Source organism: Poecile atricapillus, chromosome W (assembly GCF_030490865.1).
Source record: "Poecile atricapillus isolate bPoeAtr1 chromosome W, bPoeAtr1.hap1, whole genome shotgun sequence".
NCBI lineage: Eukaryota > Metazoa > Chordata > Aves > Passeriformes > Paridae > Poecile > Poecile atricapillus.
In genome coordinates, this window is record NC_081288.1 from 83,968,272 (window position 1) to 83,993,339 (window position 25,068).

A 25,068-nucleotide genomic window follows, 5' to 3' on the forward strand; every position below is an offset into this window, starting at 1 on the left:
TCCTTCAGGGCTCTGAGGAACAGTCGGCTGGAACAGCAGGGATGAGCTGAGATCCTGGGCCGGTGGCTGAGGTGTATCAGCAGCTCCGCAGTGGTGGCTGGCACTGCCACACGTCCAGGCAGGACAGGGGGTGTGAGACCACCAACAAAGAGGGAAGAAGGAGAAGAAGCAGCAGCTCCCTCTGGGTGATGGCGAAATTCCCTTCTCTCCACTGCAACAGCTCCGCGCCCAAAATGTCTTTCTCTGAAGCTGAAGATAGCCCGCTAAACTGTCCCCACCCTCCTTTTTCTTGCCCCTCTTCCCCCACTGGGCCAGGCCAAACTCTTTGTCTTTTGTCAAGCACCCACTAAGTACTCACAGTTAGGTTGTCCCCGAAACTAATAGGTAAAAATTCCATGGGCAAGACAGAACTGAAAAGAAGGACACTTAACCCCCAACATCATCCCCTACAACCAGCAGTGCTGTTAAGATGCAGTTTGTGCTGTCCTGCTGACACAGCTCTGCAGGCACTCTTGGTGGTCTAAAGGACCACAGCTGGGGAACTCCTGCCCTCAAAACCTTCTGGAAGCCCTGCAGTCTAGTAGATGGGTCCTCTTGGTAGCACAAGCCAGTTCTGTTGCATTTCACAGGCTTTCTGCAGACAGACATCAATAGCAATTTTCTGCTTTTACAGCAGCCCCTAAAGAAACTATTGTTGCAAGTCTTTAAGGAGGATGCCTGAGAAAAGATCCATGGGACTGCTTGGCTGCTCTGCATGGGGAGAGTCATGCATTTCTCTGAGCTACAAACAATTGCTGCAACTCTATTTTTTCTTACTGTCACAATGCACAGGGTGGTGAAAACAGCCAAGACTGGGGAAGAATGAAAAGTTCAAACAAGGGTGTGAGGGATGAGTAATTACAAAACACTCCACCAAGCAAGGCCACTTCAAGGATTTCTACAATCCAGTCTGGTCAGAAATATCAGTTCCTTGACCCAGGACATCAGAAGGTCAGCACCTATCAAGAAGCTGTTCCAGTGCCACCCTCTTTAAAGGGGTATCAAGTCCCTCTTTGGGAGCAAGAGAAGTCAGGTTAGACCTTTCCCTAGAGAAGAAACAAATAAGCACATGGAAACAGAAGGCCTTTAGAAGTCCACAGTCATAAGTGGCATCTTTGCTCACCCAATCACAAAGTTTTGGGGAAAACCTTTCTCTTATGGAGCTGCTTGTGCTGATCCCTGCACAAGGCACAGGCTCTGTTGAGCTCCAAAAACACAACTGAGCTCGGAAAAGCAGGCTGTGTTGGGCTACATCCACTAGCAATGGTACTTTGCATGTCCTTCTGTTCATGCCTCTCTAGGGATCCAGTGAAGTCTTCAAGCCCACTGAAGATGCACAAGGTGACATCAACCCATGCATCTCATAGAGGGGTCCCTCTTCCCAGGTCCTTGACTAGGGTGGCATGGTCTTAGCCCAGGTGAGAACATGTGAACAGCAACTTGCACTGCTGCCAGCAAGAGGCTACAAGCATGGGACACTACTGGTCCCACAAACAGCTGTCCAAAGGAGGTAGCACAAGAGGGAAGGAGCTCTGGGCTGAAGCTACTCACACCAGCACAGCTGTTTCAAGAGCTATGTCCATAGTAGGCACTTTCCTTAATGTATTTTGGACAACTTGAAGGAGTTTGGTGGCACCTACTCCCTTTACGATGATGTTCTGCTCTTAGCTGAGGACACTTCTGTTCTCTTACCCAACCAGGACTCCCTGGGAGGATAGTAAGAAGAGAGTAGTTTGCTCATTGCATCAAGTAAGCCAAAATGTTGGTTATCCTCCTTGTCAGGTTCCTGAGGAACTCAGAGATACTTAACAGCAAATTGAATTAAGGCCAGATGAACAAAATCCTGTACCCAGTCATGGGAAACTCCTACTCCTTCCCAGTGTAAAGAAGAGAAACCATGAAACATGACTGTCTCCAAATATGGAATAGAGAAGGGATTCCTGTGAAGATCGAAACCATTAAGAGGCAATTACTGGAGACAATTATGAAGAAAATCTGCTCACTCATCAACCCAGACACTGCAATTCAACAGTAGCCTAAGTGGTTACATATCTGTTGGGGGTTAGGTGTCCTTCTTTTAGTTCTGGCTCACCTGTGGAATTTTTACCTATTAGTTGTGGGGGGAAAACCTGACTGCGGGTACTTGGTGGGTACTTGAGAAACACAAAGAGTTCGGCTGGGCCCAGGGGGGAAGGGGGGCAGGAAAAGGGGAGGATGGGGACAGTTTGGTGGGGTTTCTTCAGCTTCAGAGAAGGACACTTTGCTGGGAGCTGTTGCTGTGGAGAGAAGGGAATTTCGCCATCACCCAGACGGAGCTGCTGCTTCTTCTTCTCCTTCTTCCCTCTTTGTTGGTGGTCTCACACCCCCTGTCCTGCCTGGACGTGTGGCAGTGCCAGCCACCACCACGGAGCTGCTGATACACCTCAGCCACCAGCTCAGGATCTCAGCTCATCCCTGCTGTTCCAGCCGACTGTTCCTCAGAGCCCTGCAGGAGCACCGAGACTGCCCGCCCGAGGGGATTTGTGAAGCAAAGCCTCTCCTCCATCCCTTCCAGTCTCAGCCGAGAAAGCTCTCACGGGGTCCCTGGTTCTGTGTTCTTGCTAATGCTGTAGTTATTGTTGTTTGTTTGCCTGGTTATACTAGTAAAGAACTGTTATTCCTATCCCCAGATCTCTGCCTGAGAGCCCTTGATTTCAGAATTATAATAATTCGGAGGGAGGGGTTCTACATTTTCATTCCAAGGGAGGCTCCTGCCCTCCCTAGCAGACACATGTCTTCCAAAACCAAGACAATATCCCCTGGCTGGAGATGTACCTTCAGGACCTGAAGGTGTGTGAGACAGATGGACAGAGCCACCCAGTCTGCATACACAGAGAGACTGAGCCACCCAGACAGATGGCTTCATCCTGCCTTCCCAAATAATTCATGACCCTGGGAGAGGAGGATGTAATCTCATTCCAAGGGTCCTGAAGAAACACAAAACATGGAGAGCAAAAGTGCTAAGATGATTGCCCTTGATTGTGATGGACTTCACTCTGGCTCACCAGAGGCTCTCTGCTTTCCTTGCTCTGTGGAAGGACAGAGTGTATGGCAGCAGACACAAATAATGTTGTGTACATCCCATGAACTAACAATGCCTGATACAGAGTGTGAAGCCACAAACAAAGCCACAAGAGGAGGAGGGACCATCCTGTGAGATGGTATCTAGCTTCATTTCTTTATCTGCCCTAATTGCTTCCTCTGCCTTTCCATGGGTCCCACAGAAACAAGGGTGACATTTCCCCTCCCCTATTTAAAATACGCCATTATATGGATGCTAACTCTGAAGCAGGCAGCATAGTGCCTGTGGAAATTGCAGGCCACATAGCTTTCTCAGTCTTGCCTGGGAAAGTGGCCTGGGAATTCATAAGGAGGAATTAAAACAATCCTCAGAGATAGAGAACAGCCTTGCAGGTGCTGTTTGTCTCTTCCTTGTTTTCTTGCAAGAGAAGGTCGAGAGGTGGTGTACCCCACTGACCAATGATGGTGATGTGTTAGTTTACTAACCAATAAGAGTTTCTTTTCTGTATTTTCCACGTATCGGTCTATAAAAAAGACCTGAGGTAATAAACCAGGGAGAAATTCTCCTGATTGACTCCTAAGAGAGTCTGTGTCGTTCTTCTCGCCATTCCTAATAGAGCGACACCATTATGGTTTTAATGCTGAGATGAAACAAGTCCCATAGTGTCACCCTGAGAATCAGACCTTTTGATATTGTTTTCATAATCTCTAGCCAGTTTTTCAGGAAAGTAAGTATAAGCATAGATGTTTATACATTCCATTAAAGATATATTTTTTGATAGATGTCTCTCATGGCCAGTGTGGTTAGCAAAGTGGTGACCTGACTATCCAATCCCTAGTTGTTGTTGAAAATCTATAAATACTAAAAGAACAGAATAAACGTTCTTCTTTCATCACACTTTGAGCTGTGTCTGTGTGAATCATTTCGTGTCCAACAGTGACACCATAGCTTTCCAAGAATATATGTTCCTGCACATAAAATACTCAACAGAGCAGCTGGGCTTAAAGGCATCACCAAACTTCCTTCACCTTAATTCTGCCCTTTGACCAAAACGGTGACAATTACAGATTTTTTTTCCTACAAAAGCTGCATTAACAAGAGGGATTTTGCTAGGGCAGCTGCAGGGGTTCTGCAGGCATGGGAGCTTTTTGCATGGTTATTTATTTATTTATGGCATGGCAGGAATGGAGGCACAGGGACATCCATCCTTGCCTCCCAGAGCATGGTCCTACAGACAGACATGTGCCTGCCCCTCCTCTGCAGATCCCTGCTCCTGTATGCTACCTCCTGCCACAGTTCTGAAGGTCCACATCACCCCCACTTGCTCCAAATCCCACACTTTTCTTCCAGCTCTTCAATCCTCCTCTTCTGAATTCCCAAAACATTTTCCTACTTGTTTGCTCTTTTCCATTTCTCCTGCTTTCCCATGTCCTCGATCCTCAGTCTCCTCTTTTTCCCTTGTCCTGGTTTAGGATAAATTTTGGGAGGAAACCTCTGAAGTAGGCTCCTCTAGAAAGTAAATTCAAGTGGTCCCTCCCCCAGCCAGTTCAGGAGGTAAATCTCCTGCGAGAAAAGTGGAAAAAACTGTTTATTTAACATAGCAAAGTATTCACAAACATGAAAAAATGAATAATATTAAGCAATTAAACCTCTCATTGTTCTGAAGAGATGGCAAATTCAGAAAGTCCTTCTGTGGATGTGAGAGAGAATCCTTTTCGTGGGTGTGTCCTTGGCTTTCTCTCAGTCTCTCTGGGGCTCGGGTCTCTCTCCAGGGGCTCGGGTCTGGCGTCCTGGCCACAGTGCAGCTTGGGGGGCCCCCAGACAATAGTCCTGGTGTTCCCGGACCGAAGAATAGCTGAACAGTTAAAAAAAAAAATCTTCTGGCCTCAGCTAACGAGAGAAAAATGAGTGAAAACAGCAAGGGAAAACTCCCCATCTGTCTGCAGAGCGGAGAACTCTGAGAGAATTGCTTATCTCTGTGTTTTGAATACAACTGCCAAAAAATGCCACTGCTTTTCCTTCTCCCACCCTTTGCTCTCTCTCTCTGCACCTAGCTTAAAGCTACAGGACCATTTCTGAGCAGGAAAAAAAAACCCAAAAAACCAGACGATGGGATACCAGACCATATAGTCACCCCAGGACATTCCTCCTCTGGCATACCTTCCCTCCCATGCCCACATTTCTCCTCCCTTCTCCATCCTTTCCCCCCTACAAACCACTTCCCAGTTTGTCCCAGTCCCACAGAACTGGAGACTAAACCACTGATTTTTGCAGAACTAGATGGGGGCAATTTTCCTTTTATGAAGAAATAAGTTCCCCTCTTCATAGAGGACTTATTTTCTCTGGTCATATCTGGCCTTATGAAGCTACCAGGGTGGAAGGGTACCATGGGATCAGGATCCAGCCCCCTTAGTGCTTTTGCTCATTTTCATTCTTTGACCAGGAGATTAATATTAAAATCCTGACATCTCATTATACTGTCAAAGACTTTTTTTAGCTCAAAAAGATGATACTTTTTAAAAAGTGAGAGTGATAAAAAAAAAAACAACAGGCTAAAAGATACATTTTTCTTTATCAAACAGCAACTGGGAAGGTTTTCCTCTCTCTTCCTCTGAAGGAGACAGTGAAAAGGCAGTGTCCTCTTGAAGTTGTTAATTACCATGCTAGGATATTTTGTTAAATTACACAGCATGGCCCCTGAAGATAACAAGCACTAAGAGAAGAGAAGACAGTGGATGCCCCTCTACATGCTGCACTGCAGACTCAGATGTGGAGGAAAGGCAATTAGACAGAGAGTATTAATCCTCCCTGCACCACCACCCCAAGGCTTTAACTTAGCAGTGCCTACCAAGGCAGGAAAGCAAAGAAAGCATGCCAAGATTTTAACTGATGCTGAAATGAGACTCTCTCTGCCAACCAGACTGGAGGTAAGAGACAACTCCTGCAGAGGAAAAACTGTGCTGCCAGCCTGCTGGGGCTGGTCCACACTGCCTCTCTGGGGCTAATTCACCGCTCCCGGGCACTGGCCTCAGTCCCCAGGGTTGATAATAAGACCATAAATGCATCTGTCTTGGTGTCTTGTGTGTCAATGAACACACCTCCCTTATGGATGGTGATACTCAGGGTGATACCTCCAAGGGTACCTACCCAGCCTCAGCATCGATAACCCCCCTCAGTCTGAAGGGATCTCCATGAATTGGTCCTGCAGTCACAGCCAGCAGTTTAAATAGTCTCTCTGTGTTGAGCTGCCTCCCAGGGTTTATTCTAAACATGCCACAACAGCCAGGTTAGATTAAAATGGGACAATGCCACAGAAAGGCTGTTCCCTGTCACCCCTGGAATCCAAAGCCCTTGTATCCAAGCTAGGACATCCTGGGTAGAAAACCAGATGGGTAAAAAAAAAAAAGCTTCTTTCTGGCCACCACAAAAATTCCTCCTTTCCCCCATCTGTCTTCAACTCCGATCTTTGGGTTAATCGTGGGTATCCATTTCCTTTCTCCAATCAAAATTATGCACTAATCCAAGCAGAAAAACATGTTTTGATCCAAATCACTATCCAAACTGTTATAAATCTGTATTGTGATATTGGCTTTCGCAAGTATTAAGATGAATATTATATGTTAAATACTTTTTGGCTATGTATGTACTTTTTTTTTCTTGCTAACAAGTTTTAAGCTTAAAGGAATCTCCTAGGTACAAAGCAAGGAAACCCCAGAGGACAAAGACAGTGGGGCCCAAGCTGTTATCAGCAGAAGAACAATAGAGCCCAAGCTGTTATCAGAAGCCAGGACCAGGCCGTTGGCAGCAGGGGAAAGATATGAAGCCCAGCTGCCCTCAAAGGAAAGATGAGGGGCCCGGACTGTTATCAACACTGACCATTTGCAGAAGAAAGGAAACCAGACTCAAAATAATGCTCATCAGCAAGAATAATGATGACCAGCAAAAATACTGCTGAACAGCAAGAATAAAAACCATACAGAGCATGTTCTAAATAGGCGGCACCAGAGAGGGGACATGCTAAATACTTATTGAAAAAGTTTGAATATGCATTAAACCCTCACAGCAGGAGGGGATAAAAAGAGTGTTCCCGAGATACCAGGTGTGTTCCTGGCAACCCACCAGGGCACCCGGCCGTTTTAACCCTTTGCTTTATTTCCTTTGTCTCCTAATTGTCTTTTTGTTTATATTAAACTTTTTATAATTTATTAAGTGAATCTCGTTTTTAACAAAACTCACTATGCTCCATCAAACCATTTTAATGAGAACTGGACCCACCATCTCTTTGCCTAAAATCCCAGCACTGCACCAGACCCTGTTGTGAAGACCCTCTCTGCCTGCCCAAATCTCACCTCAAACCCTGAGAGTGGTTCTAGAAATTAAACTTTTTAATTCTTTTAAATTGTGGCAGTGTCATGAATAAAATCTCTCAAAAAATCCACCCCGGTTAAAATACTGTGTTTAGTTATGTACAGTTAATGTTCTTATCCCATTTGTAAACCTTGTACCCCTTGTTTACTCTGATAGTTATTAGTAATGTTAATTACTTACCAGTTTCTGAAGTGTTTTAAAGGTTCTTATGAGACATTGTTCTATCCCTTTCCCTTACTTCCCTGCTACTATGTAACAAAGCTGCTCCCATGGGGGCTGGGCCACACTAACAAAAGCTACCCATTAGAAAGGTATGCCACAGAAGCTGCTCCCATGGAAGCTGTGCCACACTAGAACAAAGCAAGTCCCATGAAGCTGTGCAACCAAGTAATATGCAAACTAAGGCATGCAAGACTCCAAAACAACAAGCTAACAGAGGAATATAAGGACAAGGAAACATATTCTAGCAAGCTATGATGAAAGATCATCTCCCTGCATCACCTAAGCCTGCTTAGAAACCATCTTCCTGCATCACCATGACTTAAAGAGGACTGTAAAGAACTGACCACCCTAGACAACGAGCCAGAACAACAGGCCTCCAGGCTACTCTCATGAGGACAGAAGCCCTAGCTCTGCAGTGTGTGCTGCAAAGCTGAATTGTGCCTCCTCCTTGGAGCTGCCAGTATGAGAACGGCCGTGGTGCAAACAAATCCTCGTGCAAGCAACTCCTCGGGCCCTCACCCCAAGAGCTGAATCCTAATAAAGGCATCAAACAGGAGCCTTGTCTCCTGGCCAATTTCTTTCAGCAGGACATTCCCTGGTGCCACAGGAGGGCTTATCTGTTCTGCCTATCAGCTGCTGCACTAACTCAGCATCTTCCCCCTCACATGAATTTGTTAATAGTTGAAATAACTCAATCATGATGTCTTGTAGTGAATTATTTCAGCACCATGGAGGTGACACTCCCAGATGACAATAAACATCTTGCCTTGAAAGCAAGATTGTAGGAAGATAAGCTGGAATTTCTGTCTGACAGACACTCCACTTTATAAACTATAAAAGCTACATCAAACTTTCACAAAGCAGAAGTCTTCTGCACATTCCCTGGAAATGTGTGGGGCTTTTCCTCAAAGTCTGGAGGCCACTTTGTGTGTGAGGTGCTCCCCGCCTAGAGAGGCAAAGATTTAGTTTCAGATAAGCATTGTTAAAGTGAGAGGCGTGGCTTTAAGCCCGGGAAGTGTGAATTGTAGACTTCTGCCTCAGGGGATGTGCCCTGTGAGCCCTGGAAAAAACTCCACCCGACCCCTTGCGGGGTGGCAGCCCAGGGAGTTCTGATTGGGTTTGAACCCCTGGGGTTTCTCCCTTGCTGTGTTCCTAGTGGTCCCTGACCTTGAACTCCACCCTGGTTCTGTCCCTCAAAACCCATTACCCTGCGTCTGTTTGAGGCTCTCTGTCTCTGGATCTGAGTTTGCTCCTGTGCTGAATAAATGGTTTCCTGAGCAGAAGCCTGTCTCGTTGGTGTCCCATGCCAGTTCCTGGCAACTGTAACCTGCCTAGACATGATCCTGCAGCTGCAGAACACAACATTTGTGGTTACTCTCTTGAGGATTGAGTGAAAGGACTCTGTGTACACTATTGTGGCAGCGGCCTCAGGGAGACAAAGAGTTACATTGTCCCACCCCAAACCCCTGTGAAGGGCGGCCCAGGAGTTCTGATTGGGTTTGAGTCCCTGGGGGGTTCTCCCTTGGTGTGTTTCTAATGGTCCCTGACCCTGAACTCCACCCTCAAAGGTGTAAACCCTCGGTTCTGTCCCTCAAAAACCCCCGCTGTGCCTCTGTTCAGGGCTCTCTGTTCTGGACCTGACTTTGTTCCCATGCTGAATAAATGGTTTCGTGAACCGGGAGCCCGTCTCGTTGGTGTTTGATGCTGGTCCCCAGAATCCTGCTGCTTCCCTGGACGAGATCCTGAGGTTGCAGACTGCAACACACTATTGCCATTTTGGTGATAAGTTACATTGACTCCTAATCTATACTATTTCTTTGCTAGCTTTAATATAGGTATCTTCATGTAGCACACTGTTTTTATGTGATCTACTAGTAGTTCTTTTTGTTTTATCCTGTGTAGTAACTTTAAGGCCTTTTGTCTGTTAATCTCCTGTCTATTCAATAAATAACTAATTTTATAATAGACCTGATCTGCCATTCTTGAGAACTTGTGAGCCACAGCAATTTAGGTGCAGGTCACCTGAGTAGAGCTACTGCCAAAAATCTGAGCCTAAGGCAGGGCTTGTCTATAGCTCTCACTCATTCCATAACAGGGATTTAGCTCCCAGGAGATGCAGTCACCATGTTGGTGGTAGACCCTTCCTTCTTCTCCCACCCTGTTTTCCAGAAGGCAACTCAGGTAGTGGCCACAGAGGAGGATGCTGCAGAGGCCCCCAGGATGGGGGATCAGCATGGGCCATATTTGTGCCAAGGTGCACAACCGCTCCCTTGGCTCCCAAAATGCTTCCCAGGCAAGATGGTAGCCCTGACCCAAATTTCCTTTGCTGTGATTAAACACTCTTTCCCATGGCTGACATCAAAATGCAGTCCACCTGCTTTCCCGAGAATGGTGATGAGTGCTGATTTGATTAATCAGCAAACCCTAGCATTTGTAACTCCAGCCTTGCCTGAAATGAATTTCTGTTTTGACTTTTCTGTTTCAGTCCATGTGTTGTGTTTGCATGGCCAGGTGTTGGTAGTGGAGGAGGGCTACAGGAGGGGCTTCAGTGAGAAGCTGCTAGAAGCTTCCACCATGTTCACCAGAGCCAATGCCAGCTGGCTCCAGGACAGACCCACCACTGACCAAGTCTGAGCCAATAGGAATGATAGTAATGCCTGTGTGATAACATATTTATGAAGGAAAAGAAGTTATTGTGCAGTTGTAATTGCAGAGAAAAATGAGGTGAGAATATGTGAGAGGAACAGCTCTGCAGACACTAAGGTCAGTGGAGGAGGGGCAGGAGGTGCTTCAGGTGCTGGAGCTGAGATTCCCCTGCAGCCTGTGGTGAAGACTATGGTGAAGCAGCTGTGCCCCTGTAGCCCATGGAGTACCATAGGGATGCAGAGATCTACCTGCAGCCCTTAGAGGAGACCCATGCTGGAGCAGATGGATGCCCGAAAGAAGGCTGTAAACCTGTGAGAAACCCATGCTGGAGCAGGCTCTTGGCAGGGACCTGCAGACCTGTGGAGGGAGGAGCCCACACTGGAGCAGGATTACTGGTAGGACTTATCACCCTGTAGGGGATCCACAGTAGAGGAGGCTGTGCCTGAAGGACTGCACCCCATGGGAGAGTGACTCACGTTGCAGCAGTTCATGGAGAATTGTTGCCCATGGGATGGACTCATATTGGAGAAGTTAGTGGAGAAGTGTCTCCTGTGGCAGGGACCCCACATTGGAGCAGGCAAAGGCCTCTTCTCCCTGGGCAGCATCAGAAACAACAGTTGATGAACTGACCATAACTCCCATTCCCCATCTCCCTGTGCCACTGGGGGAGGAGGTAGAGCTGGGAAGGAGGGAGGGGTAGGGGGAAGGTGTTTTTAAGATTTATTTTACTTCTCATTATCCTGGTCTGATTTTGTTAGCAATAAATACAATTAATATCTCTGATTCAAGCCTGTTTTGTCCATGATAGTATTTGGTGCATGATCTCTCCTGGTCCTTATCTCCACCCATGAACCCTTTTTTTCTATTTTTCCCTCCCCTGTCCAGTTGTGGAGGGGAATGAGAGAGCTGCTTTGGTGGGTGTCTGGCACCCTGCCAGAGTCAATCCACTACACCAATCCATCCATACCTCTCAATAAATAATACTTCATTGTCACCTGATGCCCCAGTCATGTCCCCAGCACAGATTCCTCACTGAGACACCTAGCACCAATTTCCCTTCCCACCTGGGCCAGCTCCACAACTAATGATGGTGTTAATAAGTTTTTATTTGTGGGGAAAGGAAAGGAGCTGGAGAGAGGAAGCTTTGCAAGGGAAAGGGAAGAGACATTTCTGGCTCATTCATCAGGCAGCTTTCCCCTTACTCTTGTTTGCTGAGCTTTGACTGAGTCTGCCAGAGCTATAAAGGAAAAGGAAGAGGAAAAAAGGGAAAAAAATAGAAACTAAAAAGCAAGAGGAGCTGAAAGGACAGGCAGAGGGAGATATGTTATCTTGTCTCTGCTAATGATTCATTGTCAAAGGATGGGTAGATGGAGGCAGAGAGAGCTAAGCATGATTGTGGACAGCAAAGAGGGGGTTTGCTGGGGGATGCCCAAGGGAGAAGGAGTTAGGGGCAAAGCGATGAAACTGCACACAAGGGTATATGTAGTGATGAGCAGGAAGGGGAAAAAACCCTGTGGACCTGTCCTGAGGAAAGTGGAGGTCCCAAAACTTATAGGCCATGGTAACACCCCCTTCTTCCCTGGAACACCAGCCCATGTCTTTCATGAAGCTCATCAAGAGACAAGTACTCTGCATGATTAGGGAATTTTCACCCTGTCATGGAGCACCTGGCAGGGTCAGTCTGCAAATATCCTTGTCCTCTCCTGGGTAAAGTTAGAGGAGCTCACCACCACCTCCTTGTTTGAGTTTACAGCCTGACTTTGATTCTGGCAACCATCTCAGAGCCTGGCACCTATCACTTCTAAAAAATAGGTGGTCGTGATCTCCTGGGTTGGCCCTGGGTATCAGGATTACCTGACAGTGGCAAAAAACAACGGCAAGATGAAAATCTATCACAGAGCCATGGAAGAGAAACAGCATGACTCAAAGGTCACAACCCTGTGGAGCGAGCAGTCTCAGATCAACCATTTTGGGGCAGAAGTGCCAGAAGACTCAGGCCTACCCATGTTAGCTAAGCTAAGAGTCTTCTCTGACAAACAACACCACAGGGACAGTGTGGACCTGATTTTCTGAGTCTGAGAGAGTTTTTCAGCCTGTCAGTGTCTGATCTGTTCCCAAGGGAAAGTCTCTTGAGAACATTTTTTTCTCAAGGACCATTTTTGTAAATAACTTGGTTTTCTCAAAACAATTCTGTACAGCTGTGATGAGTGTGTTTTCTCTTGTTCCACCAATGGGACTAGAGAGGTGTTGTTCCCTTTACCAATCATGTTAAACCTGTATTGGACCACCTTATAAAAGGAGATGAAAAATTTGGAAATAAACCCTTTTGATGATCCTCTTTCTGCCTGTTGAATTGAATCCATGCTCCTTATTTTGTGTCCAACAGCGACAGGACAGAGCTGTCCTGCTAAGGAACAGAGATGTATTTTTAAGAAGCAAATTTATGCATGACATCCTGATATAATTAGTAAAGGCTTTTTTATGGAGCTTCCCTGAAGCAAAAAATATCCTTAATACATGAAATTCATGTCCTTCTGTGCACCTCTAGATTGTCACTGTATCCCCACATACCAACAAGATGACAAGAGGGACCATGATGTCATGGCAAGGGTAGACAGGAGTGGGCAGGGAAAAATCCTGGCAGAATAAGGGCTGGGTTGTGTCATGACTGTGATGGGAAGCAGAGGGAAATGAGGACTTTGCTAGATGCCTAGATCTTCCCCATAAAGTGACACATACCTCCATGAGCAGAGATTTTGAGGAAGTTATGCTATTCTTAGCATTCCTCTCCCATCTCTTCCTCTGGATATGTGTGCCCCATCACAACATCTGCACTCTTTTTCACTGCTATAGTCACCAAGTCACCATCTGTGAACCCTATGATGTACAATATTACTGTGAAAACAAAATGTTTATGATGTGTTTTCATTCAAAGAAAACTTCCCATACATGCTAAAAGTCATTGTCAGAAGTTTCTTTATGCTTCCTTTGCCAAGGGTCTAGCAGAGAACTTATTTTACAGCAAGTTATTTATGGCCTGACAGAAGCATTACTGACAATTTGAGATTCACAGCTTCAGCCCTGGGCAATGAGGCAGGTTTTTCTGAGGAAGTCTTCTACAGACAGCAGCAGGGGACAAAACCACCATTAAAACAAGATGGAGGAAAGCCCTCCATGAGTTGCCTTTTCTGTTTGTCCTCATCAAGATATCTGCCACCATCTTAAACCATGAAATTTTCAGGCTCTGAAACAAGCTCATCCGGAGTTTGGGTTCTGAAATGTCCCCAGCCCTGGTGGCAGAGCTGGATTTCTGCTGCACTAAGTGGGGAATAAGGACATATGGAACCTTACTTCTCTGCTCTTTTGTCCCCTCAGTCCATCTCCTCTATTCAGGTGACTTCACCTGCTTTAAGAAGCTTTTTAAGCCCCTTGGGTGGGGATTTTCACAACACTGGGATTGGCAAATTCAAACATTGGGTTCACAATCCCAACTGTTGGGCTTTGCAAACCCTTGGACAAAGGGATCTTGCTTGGAACACATGCTCTTAATTAGCAGAGACACAATATGCAGGAAAAGCCAAGCATCCCTGAAGACATAGGTACTTTTGAGGTGGGAAGTGTTGATGCTAGCAAAACAAACCTCTAGGAATCATAAAACAAACAGAATCATAGAATAGCTTAGGTTAGAAGGGACCTTAAAGACCATCTCATTCCATACCCCCGGCCATGAGCAGGGACACCTTCCACTACACCAGGTTGCTCCAAGCCCCATCTAACCTGGCCTTGAACATTGCCAGGGATAGGGGGGTGTGGAAGGATGTGTCCTCTCCCTCTCTACCACAGATAGTTGGTGCATAAAGAGATAATCTAGGGGCTGAAAGGCCCAGCAAGGGGTCATCTCTGGTGCCAAAAGGGCTCAGGCCTCAGCTAAGAATCAACATCTTAGTCTGGAGAGCAGATGTGGGAAGAGATAAAAGAAACATCCTTGACTGAGAGACACTGTTTTAAAAACTATAAAAGACACACAAGTTATCACAGAGGTAGAAGCCTTCTAAACACACACCCTGACAAGTGTTCAAGACTTCTCCCCGGAGTTTGAATGCAGATTCTGTGGTTACTTTCCTGGGAATTGAGGGAAAGGATCTCAATGTGTGCTCCACCAACAATTGGATGGTAACATACATTGAATCCTAAGTGATATTATTTCTTCACTATCTGTAAAATTAATAGGTACCTTTAACCTCATGCTGTATATACCTACAAGTAGTCTCTTTTTGTCCTTATTCCTGTGTAGTATTAGTTTGGTTTAAGTCTTATGTCTGTTAGTTTTGTGTCTATTAAATAAATAATTCATTCTATAATATACCAAATCAGCCATTATTAAATAACTTGCAAACGAGAGTGGGTTTTGGGGTGGTGGCTGCCTCAATAAAGCTACTGCCTGCTGCCAGAGGCCTGGGAAAAAGGCAGGGACTTATCTAAACCCCCACATCCTTTCATAACAGAAGGCCACAGCTTCTCTGGGCAACCTGTTCCAGTGTCATTTATGAATCATGAGCACCTCAGCACTGCAATGCAAGAGCTTGGCTCACCAGTGGAGAAGGACAAACTCTGAAGGCATTTACCTCCCTGAGGCAGGTGTAAATTGGGCAGACAAGGACTTGAAAAGGCTCTCCAGTGCTGCTCCTCATGGTACCAAAGACTTCGCAGAGAAAGGTGATGAATCCCAGCCAGCGCTCCACATCCTGCTGCTGCAACTCCTCCCTCATGGTGAAGTCCTTCTGCAAGAGAGACAGAGACAACAGGCTGTAGAGAAACATTTTAACAGAGTAAAAGCATATTTTAGTAAAAGCCTGTCTGCACAACCCAGCTTTTAATCCAGGCGAAAATATTAAAGGCAGTGTCCTTGAAACTCTCCTGGAACAGCGAGAATAAAGAAAAACAATGGCATTGTGTACTGGGGAAAGAATGTAAAACAATATGTATTAACCAATAGTAGCTTGCTAAGCCCGCAGACCCTGTCGAACCCTATAAAAGTGTGCTAAAGATAGAAATAAACGGCATTCACTATACTTCTGTGAAGACTCAGTGAATAGTCTGAGCGGTTTTCCAATAACAGACTACATCAGCAAAACCACATAACCATGGGAGAGGCAATGGCTGTCTGGAGAGAGAAATAAAAGGAAATTTAAATGGGGGGGGCGGGAAGGAAGACAGACTGACTCTTTAGTAACAGTAGGAAGATTACTCAATGAATGTGGAGTGGCTGGAATTTCAACCCAGAAAAGCCACCAGAAAGCAGGTACTGGTAGAAATATTACCAACCCCTTCAATATCTGTTATGGCTTGTGCTAGACACGGTGTCCCCCATGGCCTGCCATCCTCCCTGTACAGACATGGGGAGTCCTTTCCATATGCACAACCAAGATCAAATAAAAGCAGGAACAAAGAGGTTAAATGAAATGCAGGGGAAAGACAATGAATGCTGGTGGCCATACTGGGTTTGGTGGTTCAGGTGGACCCGCCCAGCCTATTCAATCCAGTATCTTCAGCACACCCACTGTCTGGCCAGAAGCATCCTAATGGCCTGGCTACTCCCTGGGGTCTCACAAAATTATGGTAATACTGGGTGCCTGACAGACCAGAAGAAAATCAGTGCAGCCTAGGCTTGGCATTGAAAGGTCACCCTGCTCCTGAGCTGATGCTTGCCATGAAGGATTATCCAAGTGACATGACTTATGGAGCTGGGGAGTCCTCCAGCTGGGGAGATGTCATGGGTTGACACTTGCTGGATTCCAGGCACCCACAGAAGCTGTTCACTCACTCCCCTCTAAACCCTCTGCAGCTGGACAGAGGAGAGAAAATTTAACAAAGGGTTCATGAGTTGAAATAAGGACCTGGAGAGATGGCTCACTAAAGACTATCAAGGGCAAAACAGGCTCAAATTAGAGATATAAGGTGAATTTATTACTAACAAAATCAGAGCAGGATAATGAGAAGTAAAACAAGACCTTAAAAAAACACCTTCCCCCCCACTCCTCCCTCTTTCCCAGCTCTACCTCCTACCCGAGTGGTGCAAGGAATCAGGGAATGGGGGTTTTGGTCAGTTCATCACCCATTTATTTCTCTTGCTGCTTAGGGAGGGGAGTCCTTCCCCTACTGCACCATGGAGTTCCTCCCACAGGAGACAGTTCTCTGCAAAGTTCTCCAACATGTCTCCATCTCAAAAGCAGCAACTCTCTGAGAACTGTTGCAGTGCGAGTCCATTCCACAGGTAACAGTACCCCTCAAACTGCTACAGCGTGGGTCACTTCCACTGGGTGCAATCCTCCAAGGACCGGCTGCTCCAGCATGGGAACAGGGCCCCTCTCTCCACGGGTCTCCCACAGGATCACAGCCTCCTCTAGGCATCCACCTGCTCTGGCATGGGCTCCTCCACAGGCTGCAGGTGGATCTCTGCATCCCTGTGGACCTCCATGGGCTGCAGGTGGACAGCTGCTTCACCATGGTCTTTACCATGGGCTGCAGAGGAATCTCAGTTCCAGTGCCTGTAGCACCTCCTCCCCCTCCTTCTTCACTGACCTTGGTGTTTGCATGTTCTTCTCATGTTCTCACTTCAGTCTTCTCTAGTCATAATTAAATTTGTGCCCCACATCCTTTGTGTAGAGGCTAGGGCCCAGCGCACGGAAGATATCAGGATGTAATGGAAAGATAGTAACCCCCCTTCTCTTTGGTGTATGGTAATGACCCCTGCAATTAGCCAATAGCACCTAGCTGTGATGAAAGCAGATGGGAGTAACACAGTGGACCTAAGTTATAAAATGCAAAATGCTCCAGCAATAAACACCATTTTGCCATCCATCACATTGATGCTTGTGTGTGCAAATGGACCGAGTGGCCTGAGCGTGGCCGCCGTGCTGTTCCTGAACCAGGGTGTCTGCCTCGCTAAAGGCAACAATTTGGTGCCGAAAACCCGGGAAGCCAAATTCGATTCAAACCCAGAAAGCAAGGATAGCCTGGAAAATGGGAGCAGCAGCCAGGGCGGCTGGACCAGTCCTGGCGAGGGAGATGTCCCTGAGACCAGAAGGAAGATGGAAGCGCTGATAAAGGTCGTATCTGAATTACATAAACAGTGGGGAATAGATTGTAAATCTAAAGACTTTACACTTGCTATTGCAAGGCTTTTGCATATTGGTGTCATAGACCAACCAGTGGAGATTCTCCACCCTGAGGTGTGGGAGAAATGTACCAGAGCCCTCGTGAATGAAACCATAGATTCGGACAGTGGGAAACATTTTACGTCATGGGGTAAGGTCGTCAAGGCTTTACAAAAAGCTAGACAAGAGCAAGAGACCTGGAGGGTGGCAAGAAACTGTCTGTTGGCCACCCCAAAACTGGGGGTTGGTGCTTCTACTGGGTTGATTATGATGTTAAATTGTATCCCCATTCGTCCACCTAACCCAGAGACAGGTTTTATATTCTTAAAATTCCATCTGAGACTAAAAGTGAGTGGAAAAGAAGCACCGAGTCTGTTATCAGAGACTGTACTTGCTCCCCCCACATCGGGAGTTTTGACTACAGCACAGACAGACAAGACACAGATCGCCTTGGCTTTCCAACTAGCCGGAGCAGAGAGGTCTTCCTGGACTGTTTTCTTTCCCTTTTTCTGAAACAAATCGAACCTGCTTTGGACTGGGGACTCGGGGGAGCACCGGGAGCTTGCACCCGTGGACTACCGGGAGCCCAGCCTGGGCAGTGCCATTTTCCAGCGACGAAGGGACTGATAACAGAGCGAACACCCACAGGAAAGAGACCCTCTGAAGTTTGTCATCTCTTCTGAAGGGTGAGAGGTTTTGTCACTTGATATCATTCATTTTTGTGCTGAGTGGTGCTGTGCCTGTGAAATAAACAGGTTTTTTCCACTTCTCTCAGAGAAATCTCTTCCCGAACCGGTTGGGGGGTGGGGGAAAAGGGCCACGTGGGTTTGCTTCCCGGGGGGGGGAAGCCCCACTGGAGGTTTTCTCCTAAATTTGCCCTAAACCAGGACAAATACATTCATTGGCGCCCAGCGCGGGGCACGAGAGAGTGGAAAAACCCTGTACTGATTGTATTGAAGTGGCAATTACTTTGTATTGGGATAAGATAAAGCAGTCCCTAGCCATCCAGCCATGCTGCTTGAATTAATAATGTCTTTTGGGGTGCAGGCCTTCATGTGTTTCTGGTCGCTAGGCTTTTTTGAGGTTTTAATACCTTTATGGTCCCTTGGTTTATTTTCTTATCCACAACTAGCCCCGGTGTTGTCCCTAACACATAGCTTTTACAGTAGAGGGGCACGGATTAGAATAGCTATTGGGCTGGGCCTAGTGATTATGATTTCTAAGAAGTTTATTCAGGTGCTGGAGTCTGTTCCAAATATAAAGGATTCATGGGTATGGTTATGCACCCAGTTTGTTAAAGGAGGAGCAGGGAACGAGGCTTTTCAACCTTTCCTTTCCTTCTTCTCCTCTGAATCGGTTACACCACTATTGGCAAGTGTTCAGTTTCCCCTGAATGTTAAAGAGACCATCTTCCTGGCATTTAATCTGGTAAGTTTCCTCTATACAGTCTTCAGCCTCTCTAGAATGAGGGCTGAGATTTCTAGAGGGACTGATGAGACCCCTGAACCGAGCATGGAAAATCCTGAGTGGGGTGGAGAATGGGAGGATATGGGCCAAATCCTGAAGGAATTCTCTGACCCTGTAGTTTGGGACTTCCCACATGAACAAATTCTGAATCCAGCTGAGATGGGGAAATACCTGAAAGAGAAGTGTCAGGTTAATTCCAAAGAAAAAAAGATCATTGCAGTAAGCTGGGCCCTGGCATATGCGTACCGTGCATTGCTGGATACTGTAGGGCAGCAAACAGGAGGAAGGGGACAGGGAGATAAATCAACAGCTACCCCAATTACTCAGGCTGCAGCCAACCTCCCAGTTACAAAGCTGGTAGCTAAACCAGACAGCAAGCCTCAACCAATGGCTGTTGCTACTAGCACAAGAAGTGGAAAGTGCACAAACAAAACCGATCAACCAGTGGATAAGGATGATGAGGATGCAGGAGAAGGACCTTCAACGCCTCCTGACACAAAACCAAGAGTCAAAGCAACTGGAACAAGATCAGAAGCTAATATTGAGTCCTTTTCCCTGAAAGATCTTCGTGGCCTGAGGAAGGACTACACTCGACGACCAGATGAATCTATAATTAGTTGGTTAGTCCGTCTGTGGGATGCCGCAGGTGAAGCTACAGTTCTGGATGGCACTGAAGCGAGGCATCTGGGATCCCTGTCACATGATCCGGTTATCAACCAGGGGATGATGAGGGGGGCTGACCCTCGCAGTCTCTGGGCACAGGTCCTTGAAAGTGTAGCCCAAAGGTATCTGTGTGTAGATGACCTCTACATGCAACAAACACAGTGGAAAACCATCGAACAAGGGATCCAACGCCTGAGAGAAATGGCAGTGGCAGAGATAGTTTTTTCAGATGACATACCAACTAAGAATCCTGACTTGGTGCCATGTACATCCGTGATGTGGCGAAAATTGGTACGACTTGGGCCGCAAGAATATGCATCTGCTTTAGCAATGATGAAACGGGATGAAAGGGAGGAGACCGTGCTGGATATGGCGAAGAAGCTTCGAGCATACGCAGATGCCGTGCATGGGCCCACACATGCAAGAATCGCAGCCGTGGAAACACGTCTGCTGAAATTAGAAGATAAGATAGAGGAGAATCACAAAAAACTTAGAGATGAGATTAAAGAGGACCTTCTCCAAATCTCAGCAGTACAGATCAGAGGTCCTGGCACTCAACGCAGGCGTTCCCCAGATCGGGAGAAAAGGTATACCCCACGAGCTGAGCTGTGGTTCTACCTGCGTGATTGCGGAGAAAACATGAGGAGATGGGATGGGAAATCTACTGCAGCTCTGGCACAACGGGTGCGTGAATTGAAGGAGGAGAAGAGTCACAAAGGAAGTTCCACCAAAAGGGAAGCAGCTCCAGTTGCCCGTAGCCAAACTGCCAGGTATGATGATGATGACATGTCCGATCCCCTTGAAGGAACATCCAAGACATATACCAAAGGAAAGAAGGATAACCAGGCTTAGAGGGGCCCTGCCTCTAGCCAGGTAGAGGCTAGGGAAAATCGTGTTTTTTGGACTGTGTGGATTCGTTGGCCTGGCACATCAGAACCACAACGATATGAGGCCTTGGTTGACACAGGTGCACAGTGCACAATAATCCCATCAAGACATGTAGGGGCAGAATCTGTTTCTATTGCTGGTGTGACAGGGGGATCACAGGAATTTACCTTGGTAGAAGCAGATGTGAGCCTGACTAGAAAGGAATGGAAGAAACACCCTATTGTGACAGGCCCAGAGGCCCCATGCATTTTGGGCATAGACTACCTCCGAAGTGGGTATTTCAAAGACCCAAAAGGATTCAAGTGGGCATTTGGAATAGCAGCTGTGGAGGCAGAGGGTGTCCAGCAACTGAACACCTTGCCTGGACTGTCCGAGAAGCCATCTACAGTAGGACTTCTGAAGGTGAAAGAACAGCAAGTACCAATTGCCACCTCGACAGTACACCGCCGACAATATAGAACAACTCGAGATGCTGTGATCCCCATCCACAAGATGATCAGAGAGCTGGAGAGCCAAGGGGTGGTCAGCAAAACCCACTCACCCTTCAACAGCCCTATCTGGCCTGTGCGTAAATCTGAAGGAGAATGGAGACTGACTGTGGACTATCGTGCATTGAATGAAGTGACTCCACCTCTGAGCGCTGCCGTGCCGGACATGCTGGAGCTCCAGTACGAGCTGGAGTCCAAGGCAGCGAAGTGGTACGCCACTATCGACATTGCTAATGCATTTTTCTCCATTCCCCTGGCAGCAGAATGCAGGCCTCAGTTTGCCTTCACATGGAGGGGAGTGCAGTACACCTGGAACCGACTGCCCCAGGGGTGGAAGCACAGCCCCACCATCTGCCATGGACTGATCCAGGCTGCCCTGGAAAAGGGTGAGGCTCCAGAACATCTACAGTACACAGTCCAGCGACGAAGGGACTGATAACAGAGCGAACACCCACAGGAAAGAGACCCTCTGAAGTTTGTCATCTCTTCTGAAGGGCGAGAGGTTTTGTCACTTGATATCATTCATTTTTGTGCTGAGTGGTGCTGTGCCTGTGAAATAAACAGGTTTTTTCCACTTCTCTCAGAGAAATCTCTTCCCGAACCGGTTGGGGGGTGGGGGAAAAGGGCCACGTGGGTTTGCTTCCCGGGGGGGGGAAGCCCCACTGGAGGTTTTCTCCTAAATTTGCCCTAAACCAGGACAACTTCACAGCCCCCAGATGAGAGCAGCTCGGCTGAGCCGAAGGGGACACATGAGGGCAATACGTCCCCTCAATCCCTGAATCCTGATCTGCTCTCAAAGGGACAACAGAGAGCAGAAGATTTTTGTAGAAAGTTAACAGAAGAAGCCACGGGTGCTGCACGAAAAGCCCGGGGGGAACCACCGCCCCAGGTGCCCCAAAATGGCGCTGAGCAAAAAGACATAGAGCAGGAAAGAAATATCCTTAGTGAGAACAAAGAACAAGCATTGGCATTGAGGGATGAACATAGTCGGGGGGATGGGAAAGATAAGGAATGTCAGGAAGAAGGAGAAGCTGAAGCAAAAGAGACAAGATGCGGGGGAAGTGTACAGAGGGAGAGGGAAAGGAATGTAAGAGAGGGGGAAGAGAGGGGGAGCCAAGAGGGGAAAAGGAGAGGAAGGTGTAACAGAGGGTGGAGTGAAGGGCGGAGTGAAAGGTAGAGTGAAAGGCGGAATGGAGGGTGGACTGAAGGGCGGAGAGAGCCAGGAGGGAGGGAACAGCCCGCCCACAGGGGTGGTAGGCGGGGCTGGAGCCCAACAAAAAGGCACGCAATACGGGAAATGGTGAGCCAGTCGAGCTCTGACTCCGACTGAGATACTAGCGAAGACGAATGGTCGGAGGCTGACTCCTTAGAGGAGGAAACAACAAAGATAAACAAGAATATCCCCCTCCACATTAAAAAAGAACTGAGAGAGGATACCCCTCTCACAGACTGGGGAGAAATAAAAGCAGCATGTGCCACCTGGGTCCCCCCAGCTGCGCTAGCATTCTCAGTTCGGGTGTCTGAGGGGGGACAGAGAGTTCACTCACCAATAAATCCTAAAGAAGTTAAAATGATTGTTAAAGCAATTTCAGAAAAAGGGCTTAATTCTGCCATGGTCACCTCCCCTATTGATGGTCTTTTTGGAGGTGACGACCTGCTCCCTTTTGATATAAAACACACTTGCAGATTGCTTTTTGATGGGGCAGGGATGATTGTTTTTAAACAAGATTGGGAAGACAACTGTGCCAGACACCTAGCCCAGGTAACTGGGGCAGACCATCTGCTACACGGCTCCAGCCTGCAGCGGCTGATGGGCACAGACCCAACAATGATTGCACCTCAAGCGCAGGCCCAGAGTATGTGGGCCCACGAAGTTATGACAACCACTCCTGTGGCCAGAGAAGCTATTTGTTTGGCCTCTAGAGTTATTGCTAAGCCATCACCATGGTCTACCATGAAGCAAAACGAAAGTGAGAGCTTTACACAATTTGTAGACCGCCTTCAGGTAGCTGTTGACTCCTCTGCCCTGCTCTCAGAGGCAAAAGGCCCAGTCATAGCAGACTGCTTGCGTCAACAATGCAATTCGACAACCAAGGAAATCCTCCGATCATTACCGGCAGGGTCAAATATCGCAGACATGATTAAGCATGTCGCAAGGGAGGAACAGCTAGCCCCAATCCAAACTGCAGTCTGCACAGCAATCACTAACGTGATGGCGTGCTTTAAATGCGTCCAGGCAGGTCACGTTGTTGCAAATTGCCTCAAAGGGGGGGGGCCCTAGCAGTGCCCACCTCACAGCAAAACCAATTTAAAGGGCCATGCTGGGCTTGTGGGAAAAAGGGGCACCTTGCCAGAGAATGCAGATCCAAGGCTCAGGGAAACGGGAGGGGGAGAGGACAGCAGGGCCGCACACAGTCCTCTCCCACTTGGGATGTGAGGCGGCCCAGCTATGCCAATCCTGCAAGGACCAAGGTGTTCCCAAATCCATTACCCCCCCGAGAGGCGACCACTTTCATGACTCAGCCAGTTACTCAGCCAACCTTGCCTTATCTGCCACAGGGGCAGCAGGGATCACACTCGGGGGACATGACCCCAAGGTGGCCCTGGCAGTAAGGTGTGACAACCCGCCCGTGGTATGGGGGATCTGCACCCTTTATGACACCCCAGGTGATCAAGGTATCCCCTCTGGGTCTATCAGTGTTCCTTTTCTAATTGATACAGGGGCAGATGTCACAGTCATTCCAGAGACAAATTGGCCTCTGCTCTGGAAACTAGAGGATGCCCCCATGGTAGGTGGGGTTGGAGGGCTGTCACGGGCTCAGAGAAGCACGCACCTAATAGCCATTACACTCCACACAGAAAAAGGGCCAGAGAAAACTATTGCCCTCTTCCCGTATGTCATGACAGGAATCCCAGCCCTGCTAGGGAGAGACGCCCTAGCTTTGCTAAAAGCCGGGGTGACAAATTTACCTAAGGGCCACTGCCGCGTACCCGCTGCCACCAATCAGGCTTTCTTGGAAATCATCCGACCCGGTGTGGGTCGAGCAGTGGCCCCTGTCCAAGCCTCGATTAGATGCCCTTCTTGAGTTAGTTAACTGTGAATTACAACTAGGTCACATAGAGCCATCTACTAGCCCGTGGAATACTCCTGTTTTCGTAATCCCTAAATGATCCAGAGAAGGGTTTCGCCTCCTCCACGATTTACGTGAAGTGAATAAGAAAATTCAACCCATGGGGCCTGTTCAAACACTGTTACCTATGAACTCTATGGTGCCAGAGGGCCAACCCTGTGCTGTTCTTGATATCAAAGACTGTTTCTTTTCTATATCCTTACATGAAGAAGACAAAGAGTGGTTTGCTTTTTCAGTGGTGTTTCCAAACAGCCAGCGCCCCAACCTACGCTTCCAGTGGAAAGTGCTGCCTCAGGGGATGGTCAACTCACCTACAATCTGTCAAATCACAGTCGATCGAGCGCTAGCACCGATCCGTCATAGCAACTCGACTGCTACCATCATCCAGTACATGGACGACATCCTGATTGCCGCACCCTCGGGAGGTCAGGTAGACCAGTTAGTGTCAACAATCACAGAGACTCTAAAAACAAATGGCTTTGAAATTGCGAGTGCAAAAATAAAAAAGGGGCTCTGTGCAACCTTTTTGGGGGTGGGGATCACAGGCTCTTACATATCCCCTCCCCAGATAAAGATCCGTCGGGGCATCAAAACGCTCCATGACGTGCAGCAGCTGGTGGGATCCCTGCAATGGCTCCACAACATCGTCTTAATCTCACCCAAGAAGATGGCCCCCCTGTATGATCTCCTAAGAGGGAAAAATCCATGGGAACACAAAGCCCTGACAGCAGAAGCAATGGACTCTCTTGACTTTATCGAACAACAGGCATCTTTAAGTTCCCTCACCAGGTGGAAGCCCCAGGTACCACTCGATCTGTATGTGCATTTCACAAAGGGAGGGGGAGTAGGAGCACTGGCTCAAGGCCCCCCAGAAAAAGCTCACCCAATACAGTGGATAGTCCTGGGAAAACTGACACGTGCATTTTCCCCAGGAGCTG

General features: G+C 47.6%; 2 protein-coding genes across 3 annotated transcripts in view; one reads left to right on the forward strand and one right to left on the reverse strand.

Moving 5' to 3' along the window:
- The window catches only part of LOC131592509 (uncharacterized), a 308,064-nt gene that overhangs the window by 167,182 nt on the left and 115,814 nt on the right, over positions 1–25,068 (forward strand). Inside the window, exon 2 of one of the 2 annotated variants that reach the window (XM_058864072.1) lies at positions 18,353–19,404. In XM_058864072.1, the coding sequence (XP_058720055.1) occupies positions 18,505–19,404 (900 nt within the window). In that variant the 5' untranslated portion in view covers positions 18,353–18,504. Of the gene's footprint in view, positions 1–18,227; positions 19,405–25,068 lie in introns of those variants that run through there. The other variant, XM_058864071.1, reaches the window with a different exon arrangement.
- LOC131592498 (CBP80/20-dependent translation initiation factor-like) overlaps positions 1–25,068 on the reverse strand; it is a 565,386-nt gene that overhangs the window by 50,536 nt on the left and 489,782 nt on the right. The window contains exon 12 of the mRNA XM_058864047.1: positions 14,962–15,117. Within this exon, the coding sequence (XP_058720030.1) occupies positions 14,962–15,117 (156 nt within the window). The remainder of the gene's footprint in view (positions 1–14,961; positions 15,118–25,068) is intronic.